The sequence below is a fragment of the Megascapheus bottae genome, chromosome 15 (genome assembly GCF_031878675.1).
Source record: "Megascapheus bottae isolate mThoBot1 chromosome 15, mThoBot2.hap1, whole genome shotgun sequence".
NCBI classification, from domain to species: domain Eukaryota; kingdom Metazoa; phylum Chordata; class Mammalia; order Rodentia; family Geomyidae; genus Megascapheus; species Megascapheus bottae.
In genome coordinates this window covers 42,827,465-42,852,857 of record NC_143523.1, presented here as the reverse complement: position 1 = coordinate 42,852,857, position 25,393 = coordinate 42,827,465, and the positions used below count along the sequence as shown (strand labels likewise).

Below are 25,393 nucleotides of genomic sequence, written 5' to 3'. Positions count from 1 at the left end.
TGATGTGGCATTTCAGTATATGTATACAACGTGGAATAACAAAATCAGGTAACTAAACAGGATACAGTGACCCATGCCTATACAATCTTAACTACTTGGGAGACAGAGGTAGGAGAATTGCAAATGTGAGGTCAGACCAAACAAAGTAGGTGAGACCTTATTTCAGAAATGAAATAGGTTAATTTCCATATCTTGACTATTTTGAACAAACTCAATGTTGCTGCAGAGGCATTGTGTGTGTGTGTGTGTGTGTGTGTGTGTGTGTGTGTGTGTGTGTGTCATAGGGCTTGAACTCTGGGCCTGGGTACTGTTTATTAGCTCTTCAGCTCAAGGGTACTGCCTTAGCCCTAGAGCCTCAGCCCCACTTCCCATTTTCTAGTGGTTAATTGGAGAAGAGTCTCAGGGTCTATAGTGCCTGGGCTGGCTTTTGAACCTCGATCCTCAGCTCTCAGCCTCCTGAGTAGCTAGGACTGCAGGTATGAGCCACCACGTTCTGCTTGCAGAGGCATTCTCTAATCTCAACATCTTTATTCCTCTCATCTAAGTAGATTGAAATACCATATAAAAGTAACTGGCCAAGAGTCAAAATATTTGGATCAATGAGACATTGGTACCTCTGTTTCCTCATTTGTATAGTGGAACTGCTACATTTGTACAGGGAGAAGGGAGAAGTATCACCTCTCTCCCAAACAGGCTTCAGTGAAAATATCTGACATTTGATAGCTATGAATTATAAACTTCAAAACAAAACTAATATATGGCCTTTACCTTGTAGGACTCCCTCAAGAGCTCATTTTTTATCTTGGAAAAAAATGATTCTCGAGTTGCATTATCAATTATTATTATTATTATTACAAATGATGTTTCCCAAGTATTTCATAGCTGAAATCCCAAATCAATCATTGAGCAGCAAAGAACTTCAAGGTTAATAGAATCACTCCAGGGCAACTAAGCTGAAGCTCACAAGCTCCCCAACCACACCTCTTCCAATCCCCTCAGCTTACAGAGAAACAGATTTAGACATCGGGAGATGCCACGGTGTCACGGAGTAGAGGCTCCAAAACTATTAAATAACGCTGTAGGATTGCAGGTCTCTAAATGCTCAGACTCCAGGTTGTTGGAGTACAAGGGCACCACAGTGCCATGGTGTGGCAGCTTTCTATCTTCTTCCTTCTTAGGCTAAAGCAACAACAGTTGCTTTATCAGAACTAGAGACCTAGCCAGGTGTCAGTAGTTCTTGCCTGTAATCCTATCTACTCAGGAAGTTGATATCTGAGGATCACAGTTTAAAGTCAACCCTGGTGGAAAAGTTCCCATGAGACTATTATCTCCAAGAAACTACTCAGATAAAGCTTGAAGTGGCACTGTGGCTCAAGGGGTAGAGCGCTATCCTTGAGCAAAAAGATCAAGGACAGAGCCCAGGCCCAAACTGAGACACCTGACTCTTTCTTCTTATTTTTATTATTCTCTAGCTTTCATTTCCTGAAGAGACTTGACTTTTGACAACAAACTTCTGGCCCCAGAAAGCCACCCTCCCTCACATTTTCTATTTTTTTGCACTACTGGAGTTCAAACTCTAAATCTTACTTAACTTAAGGAGGTGCTCTACCACATGAACCACGTAGTCATTTTTGTATTCATTGTTTTTTTAATTAGGGTCTCAACTTTATGCCCAGTTTAGATCTCTGCCTCCCAAGTAGCTAGGATTACAGGTTTGAGCCTCTACCCACAACCAGAAAATCATTTTACAGCCAGGCACAGTGGCTCATGCCTGTAATCCTAGCTACCCCTGAGATCTGATAATCAAGGTTCAAAGCCAGCCCTGGCACAAAAAAACCTGAGACTCTTATTTCAAATTAACCTCTAGAAAATGGGAAGTGGGGCTTGGCTCAAGGGTAGGTCAGTAGCCTTGAGCCGAAGAGCTCAGGAACAGTGCCCAGGCCGAGTTCAGGACCCATGACCCACAAAAAAGTCATTTTACATGATCTATTATCTATTTTCATAGATATTCCACAGAAGATTGAAACAGGCTTTCCCTATTCACAAACTGAAAAACTGAGATACACATAGGGCTGAGTTCCTGCCACATAAGCAACATGGCTGAGAATGTATATGCCCTGTGCTGGGTCTGCTCACTGGCATGTTTGCTCATAACCCAGTCCTCATCCTAAAGGCTCACTACAGAGTGAGGTATGGAAAGGTCTGAAGCTTCTCATTCAGCAGCTATATCGGCATCCTAAATCTGCTCCTCAGACTGGCAGTCCTGTATCTCCTGATATAGCTAGAAGTGCAAACTTTGGTTCTGGCTGCAGACTACCACTCCATAGTGCCCAGTGATGGGTCTCCCAAGCCCTCCAGAGGATTCTGGTATCCAGTAAGGCTTGAGAACCAGTGAAAGCCCTTCCGTTCTCTCACACTGGACTCATGGGAAGTATAGAACCAAAGCCACAATGGGGATTTGTTTTGGTTTGGTTTTGCGTTGGTTGTGAGGACTGAACTCAAAGTCTGTCACTTTTGCTCAGCTTGTTTTGTGTCTAAGCTGGTGCTCTATCACACGTAAGCCACAGCTTTGCTTCCAGAGTGGAGCTGTTTTGGTTTTTGGGTTCTTTTTTGGGGGAGGGGGGTAAGGTTTGCTAGCTAATTTAAGATAAGAATCCCACAGACTTCCCTGCCTCGGCTGGCCTCCAAGTTCAATCCTTGGATATCAGCCTCCTGAGTAGCTAGGACTACAGGTGTGAGACACTGGTGCCTGCAAGGTAACGATGTTAACTAGCACTCTACCTCACATGTCACAAATCAAAATGCCCATGCTGTTGCCACCTTACCTCTTCCAGCTTTGTCTGTCTGCAGGGAAAGGAGAAGGTAAAGCCCAGGGGCAACTTCTTATGTGTCAACTCTTTGTTCTTCATAAAATCTGCCAGGCAGTCAGCTACATAGTCAAACAGCTGCGGAAGAGAAAGCACTTACTGAAAGAAAAATGGATGATTAAATCAATAAAGGGGCCTGGACCAAGGCTCTGTTTCTCCTGACGGATCCCAACACCTTCCCTTGCCTGCCGATACCTCCATGCCATTTCCCCGTGCAATTTCATTGGGCATTGGGTAGAACTGACTCTCCATCTGGACGTTTCGTTTCCCCTCTTCTGAGACTTGCACTTTCAAGACACGAAACTTTGATCCTCCAAGATCCAGAGAAAGGAACTCCCCATTTTCTATGAAGAAATCAAAGCAGTCAGCATTACATGAGAGCATGCATTTCAAGAGGATATGTCACAAACTCCATTTAATCTTGAAGCCTCCCTCCTCTCCCCACCCCCACTAGAATCCTGTGTGCTTGGGGAGATTCGAGGAGCAACTCATATTGCCATGCAATAAGGGGCAGAGTAGAGATGAGGCCTGGGCCCAAGTCTTCTCCACAGCCTCTCCACTGGTGAACAGAGTCCTCGTTTACAGATAGATCCATCTTCCATTTCTGGGGACACACTGGGACTGCCTTCCCAGGTCAGCCCTAAGATGACCACTTTGGGGATCCACTTGGAGGGAGGAGAAGGAATTCTTCCCACTTTGTTTTTGTTGTTTCTTTTGTCAGTTGTGGGGCTTAGACTCTGGGCATGGGCACTGTCCCTGAGCTCTTCAGCTCAAGGCTACCCCTGGAGCCTCAGCATCACGGACTTTAGTGCTCGTGCCGGGTTGGTTTTGAGCCTGATCCTCAGATCTCAGCTTCCTGAGTAGCTAGGATTACAGGCATGAGCCACCACGCTCACTTCCTACCCACTTCTTAGCACTAAGCACATACCCAGAAAGAGGCTTTGTCACTCTTATCCTGGGGTATGAGCCTGCATACCTACTCTGTGCCAAGTCGTGTGGCAGGTGTGAGGGATACAAACATGAAAGCCTGAAGGGATTTTGTCAGGACAGGAGTGGACAGGAGCCACTGTCATCTGGTAACATTCTTCTAGAGTACTGCTCTGCTGATGGGACGCACAGGGAGGCACCCAGATCCCCGGGATGGTAAGACAGAGCTGAGTGTGGAGATGAGTGGGAGCAAGGGGCAGGCAGCATCCAGGGACAGGAGCCGGGAGCAGAGGGATGAAATAGCCTACAGGGCTGCAACAGCCATAGGGCTGCCAGGTGGTCAGGGAACTCCGGAAGGATTTGGGAAGCCACTGAGCCTAAGGAGCTCGGGCTTTATTCCAAGGGTGAGAGTGCTTTTTCCTTTATGTGACTTTTCTTTTGTTTTTTCTTTTTGTAGGTCTTGAGGCTTGAACTCTGGGCCTGAGCACTGTCCCTGGGCTCTTAGCTCAAGGCTAGCACTTTACCACTTGAGCCACAGCATCACTTCTAACTTTTTCTCTGTATGTGGTACCAAAGAATTGAACTCAGGGCTTTGTACATACTAGGCAAGCACTCTACCACTAGGCCAAACTCCTGGTCCCATGAGAGTGATTTTTTAAAAAGGGAAAGCCAGCTGAGTGCCAGTGGCTCACACCTATTATCCCAGTTATTCAGGAGGCTGAGATCTGAGGAATGTGGTTCAAAGTCAGCCAGGCATGAAAGTCTATGAGACTCTTATCCAGTTAACCGCCAGAAAGCTGGAAGTGGTGCTATGACTCAAGTGGTAGAGCTGAAAAGTACACAGGCTCAGTGTTCAAGCCCCACCAATGACAAACGAAAAAAAAAGAAAGAAGGAAGGAAGGAAGGAAGGAAAGAAGGAAAGAAGGAAGGAGAAAGCTAAGATCTGATTGAGATTTTGGGGAAATCCCTTTGACAGTCAGTCAGGGGAGCTTTTGGCTTTAACCACAGAAGGTTACTGGGTTGTCCCAATAGGAAGTGAAAAGCCCAGAACTCCTTCCTGGTCATTGACACTCTTATCTGTGACTCCAGATGCCTGAGCACCTGGAAAGGTGTGGTGTAATCCCTTAGGAGGTGACTCTGACCCCAAGGAAGGACTTACTGGATCCTGGGGGAGGGAGGACCGACCTTTAGAGCCATGATGATGAAAACAGGTCTCCAGGAGGGAAGGTCTCAGTTGATTAACTGCTGCTTCTGATCCTCAGAAACCTGGGGCTCCCTGCTCCTGAGCCATTGCCAAGGCTTGTGTTTCTCTTTCCCCACTCCCCAGTGCAGCTCCCCACCCAGATATATTGAGACTCAATGCACAGATTCCCAGAGATTCAGTGGGCAGAGGGAGAGGCCTGAGAAACCATGTCTAGGAATGGCCCAGGTAAAATAGACTCCATGCTTTGTCTTGGTGCAAAGCCCTGGGCCCCTCAGGTGGCCCCGGACGATGTCCTCGAGACTTGAAGGCTGGCCCAAAGCCTACCAAGGAATAGTGACAGAGGCCAAAAAGTCAGCCAGCTCGGGTAGGGCCAAAGAATTGTAATCAGCATTACTGCCATCCTCTTGGGCTAGATGTTTCCCAAGAACTTGCTGTGTGACTGGCAGAGGAAGACACAGATTCTAAAACAATGACTAGGACAGGTTGGTGCAGCTTCCCAGTGAGAGCTGGTAGGCCAGGAAGGCTCAGGAGGGATGAGGAGGGAGGGAAGTGGGGAGGGAGGGTACATATGAGATTCTAGAACTTGGCCCATCTCACTGCTAACCCTTCTGGAGCGGCCTGCAGCCTTCAGCCTCTCCAAGGCCACTTTCCCTTACTTCAGAGCCACACCCTGGGAATAGCTGGAGGAGAGGCTGGTAGGCCAGGAGGACTTAGTTCCCCATCACCCCGCGCACACCCCATGACTCAGAAACTTTGGCAGAATGGCCCTGGATGACCTGTGAAGGACCACAGTCCCCTCAGTGTGCTCATTCAGTAAGTACTGTCAGATACACACCTGAGACAGGAAGCGGAATGGTCTTTCATGGGGGTGCAAGCTGCCTCCCGCCAGAGAGCATGGAAGGCCTTTCCCATCACAGTGTACCAATTCAGCCAAGCTGCCTTGACTCAAGCATTACCGCCAGAGGGGACCCAAACTCATCTAGTCCAATCAAACCCCCTCAGACGTCCTAGCTCTTTGATCCTAGCTCTTTCAGAAAGCACGAGGCTCTGAGCAATTGAACTCTAAATGTGGATGTTTCTTTGCTCCACAAGACTCCCATATGACCTGTAGCTACCCCCATAGTGCTCTATGAGGAACTCATGGAACAGTAGTCCTTTGAATCCACTCAGTAAATACCACTTCTCCTACAGTGCTGCCCAGAGGCCAAGAATGGAGAAGTCATAGGCGCCCTCTAGAGAGCTCCAGGCTGTAGTGGGCAAAATAATGCTCTCCTCTTCCAATGACATCTAGAGCTCCTAATTACCGGGTGAAAGGATGCAAGGCAAAGGGGAATGAAGGCTGCAGAGTGTAGACAGATTCAAAATAATTCATCCAATGACCTTGAGGTTGGAGATGATCCCGGGCTGTATCAACGGGCCTAACCTGGGACAGGGAGAGAGAGGTGGGATGAACAGAAATTGGGAGAGCTAGAACTACTACATCTGAGGATAGAAAGGAAGATGAGCAAAAGACTATGGGTACTTCTAGACATTGGAAAAGAAAATACACAGATTCCCCTTAGAACCTCTAAAGGGAACTCAGAGGCTGAGTTCTGAGAATCAAGGTTCAAAGCTAGCTTGGGTGATAAGTCTATGAGACTCTTATCTCCAACTGAACACCAAAAAGCTGCAAGTAGAGCTGTGGCTCAAGTGGTAGAACACTAGCCTTGAGCAAGTCTAGCATTCAATCCCTGAGTTCAGGGCCAGGATCAGCACAGAAAGAAAGAAAGAAAGAAAGAAAGAAAGAAAGAAAGAAAGAAAGAAAGAAAGAAAGAAAGAAAGAAAGAAAGAAAAGAGAAAAATCTTCCTGGGATGACTACCAATCCTTTGCTCAGGCAAAAGAAGAGCCCAGGTCCAAGTACAGATACGTGGTCTGCCAGCTGACCCCAGCTGACTATCTTTGTGCTCCAGGGCTCCGGTTCAAGAGTTGAACACAGCACTTAGGCCAACTCTCCCATATTATAGCTGGAAACACCAAGGTTTAAACCAGGATTTAACACAAAGGTGTTAAAACCTTTGTCACAAAGGAGTGGCAGAGCTGAACCTAGAACTCAGGTTTGTGGAATTTCATGTAGTGTCACTCCCACTCTACATTCTTCTTTCCATGACTTACTATCTGTAACCTAGAATGGAGACCTCCCGGAGTAATGTCACTTGTTCACCGAATGCCTGTCAGGGCCTGGTACATGTCAGGAATGAGGAACTGGTGAAGAAGGCTCTGGATTCACAGGGTTGTGGACCTGGGGGCTCTAACCAGCCCCTAACCCAGCTGGAGACATGATACAGATACATGCATCCCAGATGCAAGCACTACATGATCTCTAGGCTGTGCTTGCAAAGCTAACCTTCTTGCCAGGGCAAGAAGGAGAGAACAAGGTGCCTCATCTATGGAACCCAAGGAGTTCAGTGAGGCTGAAGCAGAGAGAGGAGGGCAGCAGTGGGAATGTGGACAGAGCAGCAGGAGCAAAGCAGATTATCAAGGATACGTCAGCCAAGGAGCCGGGGACCTGAGGTCCCAGCAGCCCCAGCACCGCTCACTCACCTGAGCCATCTGGGATGGCCCTGACGAAGGTGGGCAGCATCTTCACAGAAGCTGTGGGGTTGGTGTCCTTCCCCAGACCCTTCTCCATTTCAGCCTGGAACCGAGCCATGATGTCCAAAAGGGTCTCGTCGGAAAGCCGCATGTGATACAGGAACCTATCCACCTGGAACAGAGGCGAGGGTGACCAGGGTAGCTGCTGAGGGCGTCTGCCCTGCAGCCCTGCCACGGGGCTGTGCTGTTGACTCTGCAGACAGCCTTGTGATGTAGGGCCCCAAAGCTCCTTGCCAACCCCCTAGCAAGCCAGGGAGGAGGCCAGAAAGGAAAGCTGTGACGGGATATGGATGGGACAGGAGGATCTTGGGGATGAGAAGGATTCAGGGTTTCTAATTCATTTCAGCCATACCTTCCTTGAATCTTAAATTCCTAAACTCAGTTTAGGAATTCTAAACACAGGGATTTTTTTTTTTTTTTGGATACAGGGTCTTACTATGTAGCCCAGAGATCCTCCAGCCTGGGGTTTAGGCATATCCCACCATACTTAGTTTAACATGCTATCACGTTTAGTTTGTTGTTTGGTTTTTGGATTTGCCAGTTGTGGGGCTTCGCCTCAGGGTCTCACTTGGTTATTTGTTCAAGGATGGTGTTCTATCACTTGAATCACACTTCCACTCTCTGCTTTTTGCTAGTTAATCGGAAGTGTTTCACAGACTGTTCTGCCCAGCTCTAAACCTGGATCATCAGATCTCAACTAGGATTACAAACCTAACACACCAGTACTTGCCAATATGAGATTTTTATTTTTCCTTTGTCAGCAGTGGGACTTAAACTCTGGGCCTGGGCTCTGTGCCAGAGTTCTTCAGCTCAAGGCTAGTGCTCTACCACTTGAGCCACAGTGCCACTTCTGGTTTTCTGGTAGTTAATTGGAGATAAGACTTTCATGTCCAAGCTGGCTTTGAACCAGGATCCTCAGATCTCAGCCTCCTGGATAGCTGGGATTATAGGCTTGAGCCACCAATGCCCGACTGGAAGTTTTATTTCACCCAATAATGACCAAAACAACAACAACAAAACCTATCCATACACATCCTCTTTCGTTATTGACTACGAGGATGCTTAGAACTAAATTCCAGTTCCAACTGCAATCTTTAAAATTCTAGTTCTTGGAGACCAGGAGTTTGACCTAATGGTAGATTGCTTGCCTAGCTTGCACGAAGACCCAGGTCTGATTCCTCAAAATCACATACCTGGAAAAGCCAGAAGTGGTGCTGGGGCCCAAGTGATAGAGCTCTAGCCTTGAGAAAGCCCAAGGGCAGTATTCAGGCCCCAAGTTCAAGCCACAGGACTAGCAAAAAAAATTCTGGTGGAGTACTTGCCTAGCATGCATGAATCCCTGGGTTCAATTCCTCAGTACCACATACACAGATAAAGCTAGAAGTGGCACTGTGGCTTAAGTGGTAAAGTGCTAGTATGGAACAGAAAAAGCTCAAGGACAGTGCCCAAGACATGAGTTCAAGCCCCAGGACTGGCAAAATAAATTAAATTCTAATTCTTTAAACATCCATTTTGGTTTAACTGAGGTTGTTCAAATTAAGGTCAAATTAAGGTCATGCTTTTAAGTGTAAAAGTAAAACTTTGTCTCAAGTATAAAGTCACCACAGATTGCACAAGTGCAGGTGTCATTCAAGTAATTAAAAAGCTGAGGCCAAACAACCACTACCCCAAAAGAAGGAAGTTATAAAAATCACTGCAGTACACTCAGTCCACTATGGTTCCGTGAGGAATGGCAAAAAACACCCTCACCATACTAATGTTGGCCAATTGCTGGTGACAATCGGGGCTCGTTGGGGTTCATTAGAAAGAGTTCTTGATGGGACAAGAGCGGCTCTGTCATGCATTAGTTGTACTGACTCAGGACCTCTTCCACCCATCCTCAAGGAAGTCACCACGGGGCTTGAGGGGATTGTAGTCTACCTCATCAAGATCTCCACAACATTCCTCTGAGAGAGATGAACAAGACCGGGCTCAGGGCCACCACGACCAGCCATAATTCGGAGGCAGAACTAAGGCTACAATGCAGTCTCTAAACTTCTCACTCCACAGCCTGGTTTTGACTCACAACTGTGTGGCACCCTCATCCACAAACAGGCAAATCAACAGTCTCACATCACCAAAGCTTCAGCCAGGCCTCAGAGGCCAGGGAAATCCAAGCCAGAGAAATGGCCCCATGAGAGGCCAGAACACCATTAAAGAGCCATCAACCAAGAAAGGACAATTGAGCATTCAGCATATTGGAAGATGTAACCAGGTCATGCTTCGTTAAGGGCTTCCTGCCCATGCTGTGTGTGACTAATTGGTTGGCACAACCACATACAAGTGGGGCAATCTGGATGGAAGGGACGTGACCCAAGTAATTGGGGTAGAGTGGTAGAATGCTCTTCGTGGGAACTAAACCTGATCCTTTATCATCATGCCTGAACCCCTCAGAACCCACTGATGAGCTTTGTTCAGACCACCAGCACAAAGAGCTTCCCCAAGCATCACAGCATGTCGTCTTCCTCCCTAAGTGATGGTAGTTGAATCTGCTGCATAAGAATCCTGTAGTACCTTGGCTTATTGATGCTCTTGGAAGAAATTAAAGATGTCAGTGTAATAGTTTCTTACTCTTTGTATCGCCCTAAGGGAAGATAAAACATAGTAATAATAATAATTATTATCGGGCTGGGAGTTTGGCCTAGTGGTTAAAGTGCTTGCCTAGCGTGCACAAAGACCCGGGTTCGATTCCTTGGTACCACATACATAGAAAAAAGCCGGAAGTGGTGCTGAGGTTCAAGTGGTAGAGCTCTAGCCTTGAGAAAGTCCAAGGACAGTGCTCAGGCCCTGAGCCAAAGCCCAGGACTGGCAAAAAAAATAATAATTGTTATTACTATCTAATAGTAAGTCATCTTTTCCATGCCAAGAGGTAACTTTGGACAAGTGTAAGCAGGGACACTCAATCTCACACTGAGGAAGGGAAGCTGAGTTGCAGGGAAGCAAGCCTCTTCTGGAGGTGTCACAAACAGAACGGGACATATGGTCTGCACAGGAGAGCCAACAGCACCCAAGTGTTTAGAAAGAGCAAGTTAAAAGAAACCGAAACTCAGACCTCTTTCATTGCAGAATGCAGGTGCTGAAAAGGAAGCTTGGAGGAAGTGGTGCTGTGGCTCAAGTGGTAGAGAGATAGCCTTGAGCTGAAGAGCTCAGGGACAGTGCCCAGGCCCAGAGATCAAGTCCCACAACCACCAACAACAATAAAAATAAAAAAAGACCTTGGGCCAAGAGTTTGGCCTAGTGGTAGAGTGCTTGCCTAGCATGCAAGAAGACCCAGGTTTGATTCCTCGGTAACACATACATAGAAAAACCAGAAGTGGTGCTGTGGATCAAATGGTAGAGCATTAGCTTTGAGGAAAGCCCAGCGACAGTGCTCAGGCCCTGAGCACTTTGAAGGTTAGTCCAAAGGTCCCATATGATGGATTGAGTCATAAAGAGGTTCTACTCTTTGATCTATTGATTTCATTTTTGGAATCTAACCTCAGGAAATATCTGATATACAGAGAATGATAAGCATATGCCAATGTCCAAAAGGTGATTTTTTTCATTGAGAGCATTTAGTCTTTCTTATGAATCAAAATTGTAAAAATTAACCAGGTGCTGGTAGCTAGTAATCCAAACTACTCAGGAGACTGAGATCTAAAGATTATAGTTCAATGCCAGGCAAGGCAGGGAAGTCAGTGAGACTCTTATTTCCAATTAACTACCAAAAAAAAACCAGACATAGAAATGTAACTCAAGTGGTTGAAAAAGCGAGTAAAAAAATCTAAGGGATAGCAGGGCATGGTGGCTCAAGCCTGTAATCCTAGCTACTCAGGAGGCTGAGATCTGAGGATCAAGTTTCAAAACCAGCCCAGACACACACAAAAGGACCCGAGACTCTAATCTCCAATTAACCTCTAGAAAATGGGAAGTGGGGCTTGGCTCAAGGGTAGGGTGGTAGCCTTGAGCTGAAGAGCTCAGGGACGATGCCCAGGCTGAGTTCAAACCCCATGACCCACAAAAAAAATATATCTAAGGGATAGAGCCCAGGTCCTGAGTTCCAGCCCCATTACCAGCACACAAATGTGGTGCATACACACACATACACATCAGTAAAAATTTTGAACAGAGAACCTGAATATTCTCTGTTTACATAGAATAATATTTTAATCGTTTCAAAGAATGTTTGATATTATCCAAATGCCCTACAAGCCAGAAAATGTTGAACAACTTACAATACCTATATACTTAAGTGAATATTAAGAAGACATTTAAATGACACTTATGAAGATGAGGGAGAAATGTATGGAAGTGGTCAGTATAATAGCATATTATTATATTATAATTATGATAATAAGTGAGGGTAAGGAGATTCAGAAGTGCATGAGAGGACTAGGAATGTGGCTTACTGATAGAATGATTGCTTAGCATGCATGAGCCCTCAGTACCACATAAACAGAAACAGCTGGAAGTGATGCTGTGGCTCAAGTGTAGAGTGCAAGCCTTGAGCAAAAGAAGCTCAGGAACAATGCCCAGGCCCTGAGTTCAAGCCCCAGGACTGCAAAAAAAAATAATAAGTGTATGCACATTATCAATAAATTTCAAGAACCAAAAAGACAAAGAATGGTGCTGGAGCATGACAGCACAGGTTTAGTGACTGGCGGGGAATTGCTCAAAAGTGAGGTTCCTACTTTCTGTAATGTTGACTTACTATACTGTAAAAAGCACAACCAGTCCTGCTCTGATGAATGGATAATCTGCAGGTCAATGACCAGGCTTGGCCCAGTGTTACCAATAGGTCAAATAATGTCAATATATTGAATGGAAAAGAAGCTGTGGTTTCTTTCTTTCATGTTTTTTTTTTCTTTCTTTTGTCTTAGTATTAGTATAGAATACTGTCCCAGGATCCAACTGGAACCCTCACAGGTAAGTGTAGTCTAGCATCTTGACACTTCCTGAGGCAGGAAGTACACAGTCAGGCAAAGGCCACCTGACCCCTGATGGGGAACAAGCTGTGTCTTTGAACAGACATAGACTTGCTACTTACAGGAATGTTCTCAGAAGCTGTGACTCAGTCCAGACACCATAAATCAGCCTCCACCAGTCTCCCAGAGACCTGCTGGGCCTTTGCTTAAGGTGCCTCCAAAATATGTCCTACTTTCCTGTCTCCCACAGGGAGGGAAGGTCAACTCCAGCTTTGACAAATGCTGACCCTTCTTCTAGAAGGATTTGAAACACATGAGTGGAGTACACATCTGGGCGGGTAGACAAACAGCTCCCACCTTATCCTAGTAGAACAAAGGCCAATTACCACACATGCACTACGGAAACTGACTTTGCAGAAGTTCTCCCAGGTTACCAAAAATTCCCTCTGGGGTAGGCGCGGTGGCTCAAGCCTGTAATCCTAGCTACTCAGGAGGCTGAGATCTGAGGATCAAAGTTCAAAACCAGCCCAGGCACAAAAGGACCCGAGACTCTAATCTCCAATTAACCTCTAGAAAATGGGAAGTGGCACTGTGGCTCAAGGGGTAGGGCAGTAGCCTTGAGCTGAAGAACTCAGGGACAACGCCCAGGCCCCAAGTTCAAGCCTCATGACCCACCAAAAAAAAAAAATAATAATCCCCCTGGTGTGAGAGACAAATGCAGATTGCATCTTTCCTAGGCACATAGTAACAAAGCGGATGCTACAAGACTTTTGACCTCCTGCCAATAAGCACGCGTGCTCGTGCGCACTGGTCTTAGGACTTGACCTCAGGACCTGGACACTGTTCCTGAGTTGTTCTTCCCCCCCACCCCCACCCCCACCCCTGGCTAGCACTCTACCACTTGAGCCACAGTTCCACTTGCAGTTTTTTGGTAGTTAATTGGAGATAAGATTCTTACAGATTTTCCTGTCTGAGTTGCCTTCAAATCTTGATCACTAGATTTGGGCCTCTTGAGTAACTAGGATAAAAGGTGTGAGCAACAGGTGCTTGGGTGATACACACACACACACACACACACACACACACACACACACACACACACACACACATAGAGAGAGAGAGAAAGAGAGAATAAGAGAGAGAGAGAGAGAAAGAGAGAGAGAGAGAGAGAGAGAGAGAGAGAGAGAGAGAGAGAGAGAGAGAGAGAGCGTGTACCAGTCTTGGGGGCTTGAATTCAGGGCCTGAGCACTATTCTTGGGCTTTCTCAAGGCCAACTGAGACATAGCACCACTTCTGACTCTTTCTGTATGTGTGGTATCGAGGAATCAAACCCAGGGCTTTGTGCATGCTAGGCAAACACTCTACCACTCTCCGCCCTAATTTGTATTTTTAAGTTTGCTGCAACTCTAACTCTAGTGATTAGAATGAGTAGACGTTTACCCACAAACCACTTGAGGGCTGGAAGAGGCCACGCCTCTTCTCTCTTACTCTGAAACATAGTAAGGCATTCTCTTTCTTTGGAAAGAAGGAAAGAAAGAGAGAACCATTGGTTTAAGTTGAATCCTCATTTTTACTTTAAATACCTGAGTAGTCTGGTTCAATTGAGAGATGCTAAGTGCCCTCCCTTATCTACCCCGCCCCACTATCACTGCCAGCCTGCAGTTGTGACTAGTGAGACAGGTTGGCCTCATTTCAGCTGCCAGGAGGGGATCTTGAGTCCCCAATAAACTAACACAGTTTGGCACAATTTTTTCCTAGACTAGCTTATGAAGCAAAGTGACAAAATCAAGCATCCCACTGGCAAATAGCACATGCTAATAATAAGTACCTCAATGATCATATATCAAAACTCATATCTCCATTTAAATCCCACTATCAGCAAAAACAAACCCCAAATCCTCACATCTCAGCCAAACACAGTGATACACCCCTGTAATCGTAGCTACTCAGAAGGCTGAGGCAGTAGACTTGATAGCCCAAGGCCAACATAAGCCATACAGAGAGAGACCCCTATTTCAACAAAACAGTAATCTTACTAATTGTTACATTGCTGTTAGTGCCATGTTTTATATGCTTTTAAATATATAAGCCATCAAATCTGGCTTCAGGTTTCATAAGACTTCTTTACAAATGACTCTCCTCTTTGGCTGTTTCCCCCCAAAACTCCTGAATTGAGCACAAAATTCCTCAAGCTTTCTGAAGCCTTCTTCATTCTGCTCTACAGCTGACATCATCAGAAGCTCTGACTGAGACAGTTTGGTTTGGGACAGTACTGCAAAGCCCGGGGGAGGGGGCATGGGGCATGGGCTTTGCTTTCCTCTTCCTCCTGAGTGTGTCACTGGCCCTCAGTATCTTTCTAATAAGGTCTCTTAAAATTGTTCAGTGTTGGGTTTCTGATGCCAGCCCCTGGCACTCCTCTGGCAAGCGCTCTGCCGTTGAGCCCTACCTCAAGCCTCTCAATCCTTTCTGGCACCATCAGGAAGGCTTTTGGGTTGGTCAGTGGGAAAGAGTCTCTCAGCTTCACCGTCCTTACCTTTTTGATCTGATCTTCTTTCAGCTTGGTGAAGTAAAACGCCAGCAAGTGGACTGCAAACATCTTCCCCAAGTTCCGTCTCTCCTGAGGTGGGCAGAGAGTTCTGTGAAGTTTGCTCTGTGTCTAGAGCGCTTTGCACTGCCTGTTCAGGCTGGGAGACAGACGCTGTGTACTAAATACTTTTAGCCTGCCTGGATCAATGATTAAACTTCACTCGTCTCTTGTCCCTCCCTCTGCCACACACTTAATTGTCTAACAGGAGATCACAGTAGTAGCTGAGGGCCAGTGAACAGGGAGGAGGGGAATGGATGGGTTGCTTGACTATTTGAGACTCGAGTGCCACAAAATCTTGTTGCTAAGCAACGCCTTCAGGCTAGTGCTCCACCAAGCCCACTGAGCTGAGGAAAATCTCCTGAGAAGTCGAGTACAAAACAAAGCCAACGTCCAACCTGCTCTGCAGATCTCTAGTGGCCAGCTTTCTTCTGTTTATTCCTTTTCTCCTCTACCCAGTAAAATAGCTTCATGACTCCCTCGTCCTCAGAAACTCTCTTAATTAAGACTAAACAGTGCCCTGGTCAGGAGAGTGCAAGAATGTTGAGGCAAATCTTCCTTTTGTGACTGAGGTTAGCTAACAGCTCATCGTTAACGGAAAACCATCAATAAAGGGTTGTCTCTTGGCAAAGCCACACAGCCCCTTATTTCACGGGCAATGATTCAGAAAATAAAAGCATAAAAATGAATGGACACTACCAGGGCATCCTAGGAAGCTGCCAGAGAGAACACTGGAATTGGAAGGTGGGAGAGAGTCCTTGCCACTGTGATCTTTGGTTCACGTGCTTATCTCACTTACCATCCTTGAAGTGCGAAGGGCCCGGGAGGAGCCCATGTGTGGAAAGGATAAACTTTGGACTTTTCCCACCATCCCTGGCTGCCTATAGAAATCAATAAGAACTCTTGTTAACAGCAACTAACATGGATGGAGCATTTATTTACTAGACTCATTTTATAGATGAAAACATTGAGGTCCAGAACAGTTAAGCATGTTACTCAAAATCCTAAAGCTAGCTTGGTGCCAGAGGCTCACACCTGTAATCCTAGCTACTCAGAAGGCTGAGATCTGAGGGTCATGGTTTGAAGCCAGCTTGGACAGAACAGTCTCTATGAGACTTTTATCTCCAATTAACCACTCAAAAAACTGAAGTGATAGGATAGGGAAGGGAGGAAAACAAGATGAGGGGAGGGGGTGGGTGAGGGAAATGGGGACAAAAACATGAGAAGAGGTAGCCATGATTGTTAAGTAATGCACCTTCTATCTGGCCAATATAATGTAACCCTTCTATTAATTACAATAAAAAAAGAAATAAAAAAACTGAAGTGGTGCTGTGTAGCTCAAAGACAGTGCCTAGGCCCTGAGTTCAAGTCCCACAGACAAAAACAAATAAACAAACAACTATCTTAAAGCTTGTGAATGCTTCAACCAGCAATCAAACCCAAGAGTGTGATTCTCCAGTCTAGTTCTTAACTAATATATATCACCGACTTACAAATTCTTCTTTTTCCATGCAATGCTCCACTGACAAATATCAGCACCATTCTGTCTGCTTACTGTTAAGAATTTCAACTATTTGGGAAATCAAATACAGGTCTATCATATCACTTCAATAGAATCTTCCGTGCAAGGGAAAAGATTTTCCAGAAAAAGAAGTTCCTGATTCTAATGTTCCACAAATTGATCAAATGCTAGGCGCCTGTAGTTTATGCCTATAATCCTAGCTACTGAGAACGCTGAGATCTAAAGACCTGAGGTCTTCCCAGCCTGGGAAGAAAAGTCTTGTCTCCAATTAAACCAGTAAAAAGCCAGCAATGAACACGTGTCTTACATGATAGGGTATCTTACATGGTAGAGCAAAAAAGCCAAGACAGTGAGAAGTCCTGAGTTCAACCATCAGTACCGGCACACGCATACACACAAAAACATTCTTATCTTGATCAGCTTAACACCCTCCACTTTGTCTGCTTTTCTGCTGCACAATGGACAGTGGCCAGCACAGGCCAACACCTGCTTCACCAAAGCCACTGCAGGCAGCCTTAGGCCCAAAATGCAGGGAGGGGAAGGAAACTGATCAAAACAAGTCCAGATCCAAGTACCAGCCTTCCAGATGGAAAAAAACCTGTCCTCTGTCTGTTTAGCCCCCAAAACCTATGTCTTTAACTCCATTGCTTATCTCACAAGCAAACAAAGTCTAACCTTTGCTTCTCAAAGCCATCTCAATTCCCCTGCAGGACAGATTGCTGGCATTCTGAAACAGCATTGTGGTGCCCTTCCTTGGGCTAGCCAGGATAATATCCCAAGCGAGGTCCCCTGTCTAAGAATGCAGATGTCACCAGTTTTCAATCCTTCATTTCCATCTGCAATGAACAAGGCACTGATAGGGTTGATTTACTCAATAAGAAGCAACAATGGTCCCTAGGTGAAAGGAAACCAAGACATAAGCAAAGTTCTCCAGAATCTCAGGATTGCTGTGTGAGTCAGACAGGTGAGTCAGACAGGCAGCCTTTGGCATTTCAATCAGCAAAGTGACACCATAGGCTTTTCGTATGTTGACACCAGGCTATTCTTAAGCACACTACATCTACATTCCAGGTGTGAGTTAGCAGGCTAAACCAAGAAAGTTTAATGATTATCAAAGATCACATGCATTTGGACTCATCTAGCCCAGTCCCCTCATTTTATAAAATCAAGATAAAATACTTAGCTTACTTTACTATTCCTCATCTGATTCTTTCCAATTCAACTCTAGCAATATTTCACCCTAATGAAAGCTTTATAGACCTACTGAAAGATACTTGGGTATAAGGTTTACCAATTCAGGTTTTACTTAAGAACACACATCCAGTTGTTGCTAAGTAGTTTCAAATAAAGCAGATTATCTATGTAGCTCAAATTTTCCAATAAAAAAAATCCTCTCATTTCTTTTTCCCTTTTCTTTCTCTTCTTGTCTTTCCTTTTCCTCTCTGCCTCCCTGGCTTCCTCTCCCTCTCCTTCTTCTCTCTCTCCCTTTTTGTTTTGGTGTCAAACCTGGTGCTTGAACTCAGGGCCTTCGGGCTTCAAACCAATAATCCTTAGGTCACCTAGCTTCCTGAGTAGCCAGGACTACAGGTGCGAGCCAACAATGTCTGGTTTTGCTTCCCCACCACCCCCCCTTTATCAGTTCTGGCGTCGGAACATAGGGCTTCTTATTTGCTAGGCACATGATCTTCCTGAGTCATGCCTGTCTATCTCTGCTTGAACAGGGTGGGAGACCCAGGAAGTGCAATCATTTTCTGCTGACTTGGCAAACACCTGTGCCTACTGGGTGCTTTGCAGTATTATTAATTCCCCAAGTAACTATCATTCTTCCTATTTTAGAGATGGAAAGACTTAGTGTCGAAGTCCTACTGGTATGTGGCAGGATACAGACAGCTGGTGCCAGAGTCATGCCTGTACTGGCCCTGACTGCCCTACAAAGACATGAGGAAATCAGGGGATTAAGGTAGGAAAAGAGCCCACTGCCCTGGAAATCACATGGGTCCTGAGTTCTCACTTCAGCCTCTCTGTCCTCTCAAGATAAGTCAAGTTCACAACTGTAAGGGGTTCATGGACACCTCAGTGGTCCCTCTGACAATGAAGGCAAATTAATGAGGTCACCCAAGGGAAAGCAATGTGACACTGGACATGCTAACCGCATCTCCTGAATCTAAGCCTTCACTAGTCCAGGGACCTTTCATTAAACTCCTCTGTCATCTCAGACCATTTGGTCTCTCAGAACAACAGCATATGTGCAGCCCTTTTGGCCAAATCAGTTCAATACAACCATAAATCTATTTGGGGATAATAGGAACAGCTAAGAATTTTATAAACATTCTGCTTCCATTACTAAACAAAGTAGACCTTGAATTCTGCACAGTAGTCTTTTGAATGGGAAGTCTGAAGTTAAGTTATCCATAAATCAGTTGATATTTCACTTGCCACAAAAGAATGAGTGTGTGAGAACCAATGTCCACCAAAAAAAAATCAATGTAAAAACTTCCAAACTCTGCCAGTACTTACAGTTACTATGGTGTCTCCATGGGAGCAGCCACAAATGCAACAGAAATGTTAACTTCAGCAAGTGAAAAGAATGCCACTAGCCATTTTTATACATTATTAATCCAGAGAAGGTCATGAATTTATAACACAACCTTTTCCCCCAAACTGTACATTAAGAGTTACTTTTGCTAAACACACATCAAGAAAAATAAGCCTTACAAGGAAATGCATTTTATATGGCTTTTGATGTTTTTTTGCCAAAATTAAAATCTGAATTGCACAAAAATAACTATCTCTTTTTTTTTGCCAGTCCTGGGCTTCAGCTCAGGGCCTGAGCACTGTCCTTGGACTTTTCTCAAGGCTAGAGCTCTACCACTTGAGCCTCAGCACCACTTCCAGCTTTTTTCTATGTATGTGGTACCGAGGAATCGAACCCGGGTCTTCGTGCATGCTAGGCAAGCACTCTACCACTAGGCCAAACTCCCGGCCCCCAAAATAACTATCTTCTAAAAAGCAAATGTGAGGGCTGGGAGTTTGGCTTAGTGGTAGAGTGCTTGCCTGGCATGCATGAAGACCTGGGTTCAATCACTTCATACCACATACATAGAAAAAGCCAGAAATGGTGCTGTGGTTCAAGTGGTAGAGCACTAGCCTTGAGAAAGTTGAAGGACAGTGCTCAGGTCCTGAGTACAAGTCCTGGGACTGGCAAAAGAACAAAAAGCAAATGTGATTTCTGGTTGAACATGACATAAACCCAAGATGATAGAGAAACAGGAAATAGTGATCTTAATGCAATTTTGGAAATAGAAAGCTAATAGAGACATAGATTTTAGCAGAGGAAACACTGAATTTAAGTGCTTGGCTATTTCTGAGGAGCCTGTCTTGTAGGCCTGATTTATTTGTGGATTTATTACCTTTGGTTAATAATAATAACAATAAACAAAAAGAAATTTCCAAAACAAAAATGTTAAATTATACAGCATAGTTGATACAGTTCTCAGTCAGTTCTGTAGTGTGGTCAGTTGTGTCTATCATTGTTGTAATCCAACATTTGTTTCCTTACCCTTAATTTTGTGAAAATACACAAAGCCTTCCTCAAAGCAAAAAGGCTAAAAAAGGTCATATGATGTGCTTAATTAAATTATGAAGTTAACAATTTGGGATTTGTTGAGAGGCAGCATGTCTTCAGCAGTAACCAGATGGGGCTAGGGGAGAATGGATCATAATATTTGAGATAAAGAACAAGAAGGAAGATCTAGTTTGGGGTGAGCAGTGAGTTCTGTGACAGTTATGTAGCCCACTCCATGTTGCTTCAAGTTACAGATACTCAGACTGAGTGTATATATGGTGTTGATAAACTTAGTAATTGTTAGAAAGCTGAACTACATCCACATCCTGAGAATTTTGGTTTTTCCTGTGTTGGTCTCCTTGCAAATACAGATTCCAAAGGCCTACTATACATAAAGAAGTAATAGGAGTGTGGCCTAGTGGAAAAGTGCTTGTGTAGCATGCATGAAGCACTGGGTTCAATTCTTCAGTACCACATACACAGAAAAAGCTGGAGATGGTGCTGTGGCTCAACTGGTAGAAAGCCCAAGGACAGTGCCCAAGCCCTAAGTTCAAGCCCCAGGACTGGCAAAAAAAAAATCAGATTAGAGATGCAACACAAATTGTGCGGAAAGAATCGAATGGTATCTGGGTATCAGTGTATCAGTGGTTCATGTCTATAATCCTAGTTACTTGGGAGGCTGAGTTCTGAGGGTCAGGGTTTAAAGCCAGATAGGACAAAAAACTCTATGAGAGTCTCATCTCCAAATAACTAGCAAAAAGCTGGATGTGGAACTGTGACTCAAAGGGTTAAGTGCCAGTTTTCAGTGAAACCGCTAAAGGATAATGCCCAGGCTCTGAGTTCAAGCTCCAGTACTATCAAATAGAAAGAGAGAGAGAAGAGAAGAGAAGAGAAGAGAAGAGAAGAGAAGAGAAGAGAAGAGAAGAGAAGAGAAGAGAAGGGGGAGAAGAGAGGAATAGAATCCACTAGTATTACTGAAATATAAAGTAGCCTCACTAATGAGGAGGCTAGAATAGGTGTCAACCTAGCTAATGTTTGTGTGGGGTCAGTAAGTTGGAAAACAAAAGGAGCTACATGTAGCACCATACTTCAGTTGATAAAGTTATTGCAGTCTTTTTGTCTTTGTTTTCCTTTGCGTTGTATGTGTGTCCTAGTACGGAGGATTGAACTCAGGGCCTCAAACTCTTGCTCGGCTGAGAAAGAGTTGAGCCATGATGAAGTTGTTCTCCACAAAAGTATTACCAACCAATTCTAAACCAGAGCCATGCACACCTGCACCAGATAAACAAGTCAATAGATGGTGGATGGTGGAGGTACGTTTTGCACTGATGGAATGAGAATTCAGGCAAGCAAGAGAGAAGGCTAGAATGGATTATGTTCCTGAACATCAATGTAAACTTATGTTTAGCTTTAGATAATACAAATGGCTAAGCTGGGCACCAGTGGCTTACACCTATCTGTAATCCTAACTACTCAGGAGGCTGAGATCTAAGGATCACAGTTCAAATCCAGCCTGGGCATGAAATTCCGTGAGACTCTTATCTCCAATTAACCACCAGAAAACTGGAAGTGGCACTATGGCTCAAGGGGTAGAGCTCTATCAAGCTCCATGACCAACAACAAAAGAAAAACTTTCAACTCTACTTCATTGTTACTACATAACTTGCATCCCTAATCTCCTAAATGATCATTTTTTAAGCAGTAACTAGCTATCTCCTATTATGTAAAGGGGGTTTGTTTTGTTTTTCCTGTTGGTTCTGAGACTTGAATTCTGGGCCTGGGTGTTGTCCCTGAGCTCTTCAGCTCAAGACTACTGCCCTACCTCTTGAGCTACAATGCCACTTCCGGTTTTCTGGTGGTTAATTGGAGAGAAAAGTTTCATGGACTTTAGTGCCTGGGCTGGCTTTGAACCTCCTGAGTAGCTAGGATTACAGGGGTGAGTCACCACGCAGGATATACATGTGTGTGTGTGTGTGTGTGTGTGTGTGTGTGTGTGTGTGTGTGTGTGTGTGTGTGTGTGTGTGTGTATGTGTGTGTAGCAAGGCTGGGTCTTGAACATTCTGTCTCATATTCCCATTAGATGGAATTTTACACCAGACACCAGAGGTTAAGCCTATAATCCTAGCTACTGCAGAGAATGATCAGCCCACGAAAAAAAGTTCTCAAGATCCCCTTTTTTCCAATACCTGGATATGGTGTGTGAATCTGTCAGACTAACTTTATAGTATAGATAGGATTGTAACCCAGGTGCATAGCCACACACGAATTAAGACGCTATTTCAAAAGTAACTAGCACAAAAAAGTACTGGAGCTATGGCTCACTGGTGTATACAATATTTATTTTGCAATGCTAGACTGAGTTCAAACTCCAGTAATGACCAAAAAAACCTCAGAAAGTTCAATCCTCTTCTCCCTGTTTTTTTCTTTTGCAATACTGGGGATTGAGCTTGGAGGCCTGTGGTTGCTAAGTACTTGAGCCATATACCCTCAATTCTTTTTCATTTTTGCTAATCCCAACTACTCAGGAGTAGGAAACAGGAGCATCTCAAGTTTTAGACCAATCTGGGCAAAGTTACAAGATCCTGAGATGCCTGGCACTGAACTCATGCTTGTAATCCTAACAACTCAGGAGGCCGAGATCTGAGGATTAAAATTCAAAGCCAGCCTGGGCAAGTCTCCAGGACTCTTTCTTACCTCCAATTAACCACCAGAAAACTGAAAGTGGTTCTATGGCTCAAAGTAGTAGAGTGCTCACACTGAACAAAACAGCTCAGGGACAGTGCCCAGGCCTAGAGTTCAAGACCCATGAGTAACAAAAAAACCAATCAAACCAAACCAAACAGTAGGGGATCATGGGTTGCTTTCTAAAACACAAAAACAGAAGTATTTTTTTCCTCTATCATTATTTTGCTCATAAAGGCAGTTATTGTTTTTCAATTCTGTGTAAAACTGCTCCACTGTCTTCAATGATAGATGTTTAGAGAACATTAATCACTCAGAAATGTTTATGAACATTACAATATCTGTTCAGGATTAGTATAGTCTAAAGCTCTGAAAGAGGAAGGATATCTCAGCATGATTCATCTGCCACTTGAGGAAACTGCACTTTTTCATTTTATTCTAATAGGCTTCAGTTGGGCAACATAGAAAGACTGCATCATAATTACAAATCCTGGTTCTGGGCATGACACTTTGATAGCTTGTGATGATAATTTTGTCTATCAGAGATTCACAGTAAGTCATTTTTCCAACACCCCAGTGCCAATTTATAGCTTTGTATTCGTCCACAGATATAATGTAAAAAGAATTTAAATCATTGGCTATTACTACTGACCTATTATTATTATTATTATTATTATTATTACTGGTGGGTGATGGGGCTTGAACTCAGCCTGGGCACAGTCCCAGAGCTCTTCATCTCAAGGCTACCGCCCTACCCTTGAGCCAAAATCCACTTCCTGTTTTCTAGAGCTTAACTGGAGAAAGGAGTCTCAGATCCTTTTGTGCCCAGGCTGGCTTTGAACTTTGATCCTCAGATCTCAGCCTCCTGAGTAGCTAGGATTACAGGCGTGAGCCACTGTGCCTGGCTCTGCTGGTCAATTATATTCTAACTACGTATCTCTTAGTTATCTAGCTCTGTAGTAAGATTCGAGGTGAGCATCCTCAGGCCCACTTCACACTGAATGGCATTCAGCTGCGCCACACTCATCTATGATGAGCTTTCGGGCAGGCATTTCAAACTATTAGAAGACCCCAATGAGGAGGGAAAAGAGCTGTGCTTTAGAAAAGGTAAATATGACTATAATGCAATGTGTGCCTAGAAGTAAACGGGTGGAGTCCACCCGAAAGATGACATGTTGAACTTATACCGAAGAAGGCAAAGCTGCTTGCATGGTAACAATTTTAAGCCCACTGCAGATATATCCAGGGCCACTCCAGTTCTATTTTTCCTGTTTTGCCTGCCCTGAAGTTATCTTGTTTTTGTATCTTCTGCTTAACCTCACTGCCCTCCTGTCCCCAAAGGGTAAAAGAGCAAATTATTTATCACCTTCTTCAACATTCTTTAGCTAAGTGCTCAAGCAGCCTCCTCTACAGCTCTACCACCACTGGGGCTTTAGACATTTTTAACTTGCCCAAGTTGTTAAGAGCCTTGCTTAAGTTTCTTCTCCTACTTCACCAACTTCAGCCTCCAACTGAAGAAAATGGAAGAACTAAGAATACTCTTAAGTCTTACATCTTACCACTTCAATTTAATGGGACGAAATCTGCTCTCCAGTTCCATTCATGGGTGTTTTGTGAGACCATCTGGGCAAGAATGGCTCCTTGTTAATTTGTAAGTCACAGAGAAAGGACAAATCCTTTGCTAGGAATCAAATTTAGGTCCTTGCTCATACTAGACATGCACTCTACACAGTTACAACCTCAGCCTGACAAGAGCTAATTCCAGAAGCCAGGGTTGTCTAAGTTGCAGGCTACCAAAAGAATACAGCCTTCTTGGAACTTCACCATTCTTCTACCCATAACCAAGAGAAACAGTCCGTTCTACCTGCTCAGCCTTTATGCCCACAAAAGCAAGGTCTAAAAGAATGAAGATTCATCAGTTAAATGAAAAGTCATCCTCATTCTGAACTACCAAAGGAAAAAGTCTCGTCAAATTTGGCTCTGTTTTCTGGCCTAATTTGATCCAAGTCACATTTAATCTCTACTTCGGAAGAGGCAGCCTCAATATAGCAGTTACTAGAATTATTGCAGTTCCAGAATGATCTGAGAGTTCATTTCACAGCCAGAATGGACCTAAACCTTCAGATCCATTTACAAAATACTCTATGGCAGGCTGTGGACTAAATAAGTATACCATTCTACTTAATCTCTCAGACAACTAGAGACACAGATTGTCCACTTTCAGAGGCAGAGACCAAGCCCAGTAAGGACAAGGTTGTAAGGCTGCCAGTGATAGAAAGGCCTAACCAGGCCTGTGCAACAACGAAGCTGTCACCTTGTAACTCTCATTACCTGTGTTTCCTAAATAGGGTTCAAAACCTTGTTGGACAAGTAGAGGTCACTATTCATCAGGCTGGCCTTTTGACTGGAATGACCATGCCATCTAAAATAGGTCAATGTACTACTTATCATTCTCTCCTAAGTCTAC

The 25,393-nt window shown here is 44.5% G+C and overlaps 1 protein-coding gene across 8 annotated transcripts in view; it reads right to left on the bottom strand.

The window, feature by feature from the left end:
- Positions 1 to 15,169, bottom strand: part of LOC150054225 (hexokinase HKDC1) — a 36,804-nt gene extending 21,635 nt beyond the window's left edge. For 5 of the 8 annotated variants that reach the window (XM_090346960.1, XM_090346961.1, XM_090346965.1 and 2 more), the window contains exons 1-4: positions 15,107 to 15,169; positions 7,580 to 7,742; positions 3,063 to 3,211; positions 2,826 to 2,945 (exon numbers count right to left, since the gene is read on the bottom strand). In XM_090346960.1, coding sequence (XP_090203086.1) covers positions 2,826 to 2,945; positions 3,063 to 3,211; positions 7,580 to 7,742; positions 15,107 to 15,169 — 495 coding nt within the window. Of the gene's footprint in view, positions 1 to 2,825; positions 2,946 to 3,062; positions 3,212 to 7,579; positions 7,743 to 14,752; positions 14,762 to 15,106 lie in introns of those variants that run through there. The other 3 variants (XM_090346968.1, XM_090346964.1, XM_090346966.1) reach the window with 3 other exon arrangements.
- Positions 15,170 to 25,393: the final 10,224 nt, after the last annotated feature.